This window comes from Lampetra planeri, chromosome 81 (genome assembly GCF_965212315.1).
Source record: "Lampetra planeri chromosome 81, kcLamPlan1.2.h2, whole genome shotgun sequence".
Lineage (NCBI taxonomy): Eukaryota > Metazoa > Chordata > Hyperoartia > Petromyzontiformes > Petromyzontidae > Lampetra > Lampetra planeri.
The window spans coordinates 1,808,811-1,817,547 of NC_136185.1; the positions used below are offsets into that span (position 1 = coordinate 1,808,811).

The 8,737-nt window shown below is 44.6% G+C and overlaps 1 protein-coding gene across 1 annotated transcript; it reads right to left on the minus strand.

Annotated features, from left to right (window-relative positions):
• Positions 1 to 305: 305 nt before the first annotated feature.
• LOC144738333 (uncharacterized) lies at positions 306 to 8,737 on the minus strand. The gene is made up of 3 exons (XM_078621377.1): positions 8,653 to 8,737; positions 4,427 to 4,542; positions 306 to 2,649 (listed from the first exon to the last, which is right to left on the minus strand). Exon 3 carries the CDS (start codon positions 2,573 to 2,575, stop codon positions 1,496 to 1,498), a length of 1,080 nt encoding a protein of 359 aa, XP_078477503.1. The 5' UTR covers positions 2,576 to 2,649; positions 4,427 to 4,542; positions 8,653 to 8,737; the 3' UTR covers positions 306 to 1,495.

Consider the following 8,737-nt stretch of genomic DNA (forward strand, 5'->3'; position numbering starts at 1 on the left):
GAATCCGAAGAACCAGAAGTATATTTTCCGAGCAAACCCCATTGAGCAGAGATCTGTTTTAAGGCCAGTAAGTAACATCAAAGCATTCCACCCAATTACAGATAAAACAAAGAAATGTAATAATAGTAATTATGATGTAAAATAGCATTCACACCTAAACGTTGGTGATTTTAATAAGAGTCAGTTTGAATGAGGACAGAAGATGGCCGGATGGAGATTCCAAGAGACGCAACTTCTTAGGTGGTTCCCAAGGCTTTGGGGTAGCTACGTTAAATGTGTAGTGCTGAACTTGACACGACAGCTTCTTGCTTTTCTCTCTCACTTTATTTCGCTAATACCGATCAACATTCCTTCAGCTAACACCAATCAACATTCCTCCAGCGCGCTCTCCGTTCGCTCGCCGCGTTCCCCCAGCCTCGCTCTCTCCTCGTCACAGTTCAGCCGCTCTTTATCGGCTTCTCCGTCACACTCCAGCCGCTTTCTGCTGGCTTCGCCACCACACCCCAGCCGCTTCTGCTGGCTTCTCCACTGCTGCCTTATACTTCCCCGCTCCTACCTTATACTTCGCTGCTACCCTATACTTCTCCGCTGCTACCCTATACTTCTCCAATGCTTCTGGCTCCGCTGCTTCAGCTCCAACATTCTTCTCCTCCTCCCAGGCGCGAACTCCCGTCTGCTTCAAAACCCCCTCTCTTTATCCCCAAGCCAATTAAAATCGAATTAATCAGGTGGCATCCCCCGCGACGCCCGTCGCCCCCAGTCCCCGCTGGCACCTGCAACGTGTTCCAGACAACAAGGTGCCACTTGGCGACAATAACAACCTCCCGGCCAATCAGCGCCCTGTATCCTTAATCGCCCCCTACCACCTGTTACCTTCTCCAGACAGTGTGGTACCCCGTTTGACAATAACAACCTCTCAGCCAATCAGCGCCCTGTGTCCTACCCGTCTCTGGCCTCCTCCTCACGCCTAAAGACAATAACAACCTCGACCTAGTTTTCTCCCACTGTACTCTGTGCACACGTACACCCACTCCTGCGTGTGCCGCGTATTTCAGGCACTACAAATGAAAGGTAATCTCTGAGTGGATGACGCGGAGAGCTGCACGTATTGTTGTAATGAGAGATGCCTGTAAATAAGGTGACCTCATTGGGAATTCTTTCAGATCTTTCCAGACCCCACTTCAAACGTGCTGGGCCCTCTTACTCTGCTTTGTCCAAAAACTTCTAAGCTAAATTTGCCCCTTGAGAGCCTGAACAGACTTTTAAGACAAGTGTGGCAGCGAGCACCGATGAAGGCCGGCACGGTACACGAGGGGGTGGGTGGCCAGGACCATGCCCGTCCGCCTTTGTCTTCTCAGTGGTGTTTAGGTACACCAGGTACTCAATTGAGGCTGAGCTGACCTAGGGGAGGCCCAGGACCAATTCAGATAATTGTCACCGATGTCGACCGTGAACGGGAATCAAACTCGGCTTCCCGCGCTCGTAAGACAGCACACTAACCACTGCACGATCCCTCCGCCAAAAACTCCACCCACACCTCAACATCCACAACCTTCTGGGGGTCACCTTGCCCTGCCTCAGAGTCCGAATGCTCCTCCTGCTTGACACTGCCTCCATTCACCTGGAGGTCGGGGCCTGGAGTTGAGTCTTCATCTTCACATTCTACCTTCACTTCTTCACATTCCATCTTCACCTTGTCACATTCCACCTTCACCTCTTCACATTCCATCTTCACCTTTTCACATTCCCCCTTCACTTCTTCCTGTTCAACCTTCACTGTTGGCCACGTTGCTAAACTCGGGTTGTCTTTTGGGTCTTGTTGCATGCGAGATGGGCTCGATTCCACCTCCTTCTCCACATGGATCTTCTCATGCCTATTTCGGTCATCTAACCGTGTGAATAACTTCCCACACACAGTGCACTTGAAGGGCTTCTTGCCTGTGTGTTTTCTCTGGTGATGATTCTTAAGATATCTTGACTTAGTAAATGCTTTACCACATACAGTGCACTTGAAGGGCTTCTCGCCTGTGTGTGTTCTCTGGTGAATGTTAAGATATCCTGACCGTGTAAACGCTTTACCACAAACAATGCACTTGAAGGGCTTCTCACCTGTGTGTGTTCTCTGGTGAATGTTAAGAGATCCTGACCGTGTAAACGATTTACCACAAACAGTGCACTTGAAGGGTTTGGCACCAGTGTGTGTTATCTGGTGAATTTGGAGATGGGATGACTGTCTAAATGTCTTCTCACACAAAGTGCACTTGAAGGGCTTATCGCTTGTGTGTGTTCTCTGATGTTGCAAAAAATTTCCTGAACCTGCAAATGCCTTTCCACACACAGTGCATTTGAAAGGTTTTTCGCCCGTGTGTGTTTTCTGGTGAGCGTTAAGAGATGCTGAACGTGTATACGCTTTACCACAGAGAGTGCACTTAAAGGGCTTCTCTCCTGTGTGTTGTCTCTGGTGAGTTCTAAGTTGTGATGAACGTCGAAATACCTTATCGCATACAGTACACTTGAAGGCCTTCTTGGCCATGTGTAATTTGTGGTTGAAATGAATGTGTCCAGTGTGGCTCATGTGGTATGGACACTGCTCGCATTGATTCTTTCTACCACTGGGCTGTCTTGAGTCTCTGCTTCATGTCATTCAACCTACACATTACACACAAAATATATACACACACAATTACACACAATATACACAATACATACACATTATACAACACCTCCACATTTTACACATCTACACCTTACACAATATACAAACGCGTTACATACTGACACAGTACCCAGGGGACATGAGATGCACACATTACACACAATATACACAGATTATACACGCACACGTAGTATTATTCACGATGTACTTACAAAAAAATCAGCAGACTACCTGCTGGATCTCCACACTGTTTCGAAGAACAAATGTGACCTAAAGTCTTTGCTCATTTACCAGCTTCACATTCCTTATTGCCGTACAAATACTGAAGGAAGGACCTTCGCTATTGATGCCCCCAGGGTCTGGAATGCTATTGCCAATAAACTGCAACTTGGATCACTACCTGTGAGATCTTCACTCAAAACTGCTCTAGAGGAGTTGTACACCCCTAGCTGCCACTGCTATTCAAAATGGCCTGAAATCAAATGTATCATTCCGGATAACCGCTACAAAGTATGATCTTGAGTTTTGATTATAGTGTGCTGATCTTTAAAGGTGTATTGAACATTTTTGATTCTGCTACTGATACTCCTGCTGTTATGGAATGACTCATGCAGCCAACTATGGTTGCAAAGTTTGGTCGTACATGTTATCTATATCGTTTATTGTTAAAATTGAATCAGTTCCTATGATTGTTTTTGTAGCTTTATTTTGGTGCTTTTGAAAACGTTTTGGTTTAGCCATGTTTGTTTGTTGTAGCACAGAGTTAGGCTGATAACTTTATATGGTCATTGTTTGACTTGCATCCCACTGGGATTTTTGCACACAGCGTTGAAATACGGTGTTTTTTCTTGAAGACTTTGCTGTTTTTTCCAGGATTTTTCTGTTGCATGTAGTCACTTTAAGATGTTTCTTGTTGATGTTTTTGTTTTGTTGCGGTTGCACCCATGGCTCACAGAGTTATACCTAATAAACGAAACTAAACTGAATGAAACACCCAGCCGAACAGACACTTAGGCATGCGGTGGCTGGGAATGCGGGCGACATAACCCAGCCAATGCAGACTCACTTGCCAGGAGAGCTCACAGATTTTTTTTTAAACGATTAAATATTTTTATCACACCAGGTAAAGCGCACTGAGCAATATATCTCTTTTGCAGAAATGACCTGGCCACAAATGATAGCTCAACGAAGTGGCTTATCATCACGTGGACATTTTTAGCAGCCAAATATTCTAAAAGTATGTTTCTAAATGTCAGGGTCCGGATTGAACCTATGACCTCCTGTATACCAGGCGATGTAGTTAACATCTCACCATTGTGGCACCACTGATGGGACTTTGTCCAGATCTTGCAATGATCCCTGAACAACTTACACAAACCAGTATGGTTAAACCCAGGATGGATCGTAGACAGGCTAGCCTGAATATCACAAGCTGGTGCAGATGTTCAGTTAGAGGGGGCTCCACATTTTGCAAGGGAAGGCATGACTGTATCCGAGAAGACCTGAAGCTTCGTGTGGAGCGACAGGCGAGGTAGCTGCCACGCAGAATTATGCAGTCGATTAAATGAAAATGCTGTCCGACTGATTCAGAGTGAGACCTCTGTCGTCAAACCGGTGCTGGACATAAGCACACTGCCCAGGTATGGGAAACTCTCCAACCTCTCATCAACTGCTACACCACCAATGGGGAGCTGAGGGGGTGGAGTCTTTGATGACACAAAATACCCAGGCAGGTGCTTAGTTTTGGTAGGGCTGATGGTAAGACCCCACCTCTTTGTGACACACTCCAGGATCAGCAGCAGCGCCTCCAACTCCTCCTCTGAGTGAGCAGCAATCACCAGATCATCAGCAAACATAAGGGGCCGTCCATAAATGACGTCACACACCTAGGGGGGGGAGGGGGGTCAGAAATTTGTGACGATGTGTGACGAGAGGGGGAGGGGGGGGTTGAGAAATGTGACGTCACATCAAAATGCACAACTTTAAATAAATATAAACATAAGAATTGTTATAACACTAATTTTGAAAATTTTTCATTAATTATTTGATTATTTAAATTTACTAAGGTCACCTTTTATTTATTCCATGAAGGAGCATTTTGCTTCTCCATGGTAGAATGGAAAAGCATACATTTTGTAAAATTTTTGAATGATTGTTATTAAAAAAAATATTTGTAATGATTCTACCAGGGCTTTTCATTCTGTGGAATGAATATGTGATTGTTATAATTGTACTCTTCATTTTGCTTCGTTCTACTACAAAGTTTCAAGTATTTTTTTATACTTATAATTACTTTTAATATTTTAAATAATAATAGAATTTCAATATAATATTCTGAACATTTGCAGTTTTAGTTAAGCGTTGAATATTTTCAAGTGAATTTATGCTAAATATCAGCTTTCCAACAGCTCCAATTTAATACGTGTTTTCTCCTACAACATCAGAGTGCAGCGCCACATTAAATACGCACTACAGTGACAATAGTTTAAAGTGATTTTAAGCATAATCAACGATTTTTGGGTTTAGATCGCGTTATTTATAAATGTGTCGTAACCCTCCACCACCCGACACGGCCAATCAGTAAAAAAAGTGTCACGTTGACAAAAGACAAATAGTTCACTGCTTTAGCCCACCGGTGTGTTGAAGCGTGAAACCACAACATTTACAATTTGAGTACGACGTTTCGCTGGTAATTGCATCCAGCATCATCGGGCAATTCGCCAGAATGGTGAGGCTCTGCTGTGTCTCCCGTTCTTATATAGAGCAGCAGCAGGGTGACGTCATCATTAACTCATTAACTCATCAGGTGCAAAGATTTGAGGGGGGGGTTATTGTAATTATATACTTGATTAGTAATAAGGCTATTGTTACGATGCGAGTTGTAGATTAGTAATCATTTGGAATGTGTTCTATTGTGGTTATGCTACATTAATAATCAGTTAGTGCTTGTTTCCCTTATAAGGAATTGTAATGCATCTTATTTAATAATACGCTTCCAGGCCGCACTAAGCCTGTAGCTGTCTGAGCGATTAAAGTTATTTCTGTTTCTCTCAATCTCAATGGATTCTCTAATTAGTCTTTGCCAGTAGTAACTAGTTTTACACAACACTTCAACGTTGTCAAAATCAATTGAGTGTCCCTGTTGGCAAGCATGTTCTGCCACTGCCGACAGTTGTGTTTGCGATAGTTTAATATTTCTCTGGTGTTCTTTTAGTCTTACACTAACGTTACGCCCTGTCTGTCCAATATAGCATCTGCCACATACACAATTAATCCGATATACACCTTCTGTTGATAATTTAGGTAATTCGTCTTTAGTGCACGTTACTAGTTGTTGAATTGTGTGTACTGTACCAAATCTTACTGTAATGTTTTGCTTTTGCAAAACACGGGCTAATTTGTCAGTTACTCCTGAGATAAATGGTATTTTTATTGTTTTAATAATCTGATCGCTTTCAGCAGTGTTGCTTTGCGATCGTGATTTGGCATTTAGTGCTCTGTTAATTTGAGCATTATTGTAGCCATTCTGTCTTAGTGCTTCTTTAACATGTTTAATCTCTCTCACTAGACTTTCATCATCTGACACTGTTTTAGCCCGATGTATGAGCGTCTTGATTAGAGAGGATTTCTGAGCTGGGTGATGATGCGATTTCGCATTCAGATAGGCATCAGTGTGCGTTTGCTTTCTGTAAACGCTGTGTTATTTTACCATTTAGGCCATGCCCAAGTAAAATATCCAGGAACGGGAGTGTGTTATTCACCTCCATTTCCATGGTGAACTGAATGGCCGGGTTTTGTGCATTGAGATGATTTAGAAAATCGTTAAGTGTATCTTTACCATGTGGCCAGACAACCAAAGTGTCATCCACATATCTAAACCAAAAGGATGGTTTTAATGTGCTCGAGGCAAGTGCTCTGGTTTCAAAGTTTTCCATGTACAAATTTGCTATAGCAGGAGATAAAGGAACTATCGCAAACACAACTGTCGGCAGTGGCAGAATATGCTTGCCAACAGGGACACTCAATTGATTTTGACAACGTTGAAGTGTTGTGTAAAACTAGTTACTACTGGCAAAGACTAATTAGAGAATCCATTGAGATTGAGAGAAACAGAAATAACTTTAATCGCTCAGACAGCTACAGGCTTAGTGCGGCCTGGAAGCGTATTATTAAATAAGATGCATTACAATTCCTTATAAGGGAAACAAGCACTAACTGATTATTAATGTAGCATAACCACAATAGAACACATTCCAAATGATTACTAATCTACAACTCGCATGTAACAATAGCCTTATTACTAATCAAGTATATAATTACAATAACCCCCCCCTCAAATCTTTGCACCTGATGAGTAATGAGTTAATGATGACGTCACCCTGCTGCTGCTCTATATAAGAACGGGAGACACAGCAGAGCCTCACCATTCTGGCGAATTGCCCGATGATGCTGGATGCAATTACCAGCGAAACGTCGTACTCAAATTGTAAATGTTGTGGTTTGACGCTTCAACACACCGGTGGGCTAAAGCAGTGAACTATTTGTCTTTTGTCAACGTGACACTTTTTTTTTACTGATTGGCCGTGTCGGGTGGTGGAGGGTTACGACACATTTATAAATAACGCGATCTAAACCCAAAAATCGTTGATTATGAACAATATTGGTCGCGAAAGCCTACGTGTTAAACTGATTTTAAGCATGTTTTATTTTCCAAAAGGAAATATAGTTTTGGGGGGGGGGGGGGGGGCAGAGCTTTGTGACGTCATATTTGAGGGGGGTCTGACTTTTCGTGATGTCACACATCGTCCTGTATCACATCACTCACACATCGTCCTGTATCATATCACTCATCTCATCTTTAGCCCATGACACACCCGTTTAGGCTCCTGTATATAACTTAACAAAAGCTGCTTGGGCATGCAGTGGCTGGGCATACGGGGCACATGACCCAGCCGACGCAGCCTCGCCTTTTGGAGGAGTTCACCGATAGGACTGTCCAGATCTTTCAAGGACTTGCGAGCTCCTCACATAAGGCAGCCTGCTTCAATCTCGGCCAGATCGAAGGCAGCGGCGGTAGTAACGTGGGCAGCAGTAGCATCTGTTGAAAGTGATCACTTAGGGCCTACAAGAACCTTGATCCGTCCCTGCAGCAACCACAACTACAAGCACTAAAACCACAACCAAAACAACAACTACGACCACCACAACTACGACCACCACAACGACGACCACAACAACTACGACCACAACTACAACCACCACAACACAACGACCACGACAACCACGACCACCGCAACTACGACCACCACAACTACGACCACCACAACCACAACCACCACAACCACCGCAACTACGGCCACCACAACAACTACGACCACAACACAATCACCACAACTACGACCACCACGACAACCACGACCACGACAACCACGACCACCACAACCACGACCACCACAACCACGACCACCACAACAACCACCACGACCACCACCACAACTACGACCACAACAACTACGACCACAACGACGACCACAACAACTACGACCACAACTACAACCACCACAACACAACGACCACGACAACCACGACCACCGCAACTACGACCACCACAACAACTACGACCACCACAACCACCACGACCACCACAACCACCGCAACTACGGCCACCACAACAACTACGACCACAACACAATCACCACAACTACGACCACCACGACAACCACGACCACCACGACCACCACGACCACCACAACAACCACCACGACCAGCACCACAACTACGACCACAACAACTACGACCACAACTACGACCACCTCAACCACTACCACCACAACTACGACCACCACGACCACCACCACAACCACCACGACGACAACCACCACAACCACAACTACGACCACCACAACCACAACACCACCACAACACAACCACCACTTCCACAACACAACCACCACAACACAACCACCACAACAACAACTACGATGTCAACACCGCACCTCTGCTCAGAGACCCACGAAGTCGACTCCCCGACGTCACTTCCTGGTTCAAGGGTCGTCTCGTGACGTGATCGAGCGCGAGACG

Excerpts from the sequence above, each read along its gene's own strand:
- LOC144738333 (XM_078621377.1), bottom strand. The coding sequence starts at position 2,575 with ATGAGCCACACTGGACACATTCATTTCAACCACAAATTACACATGGCC.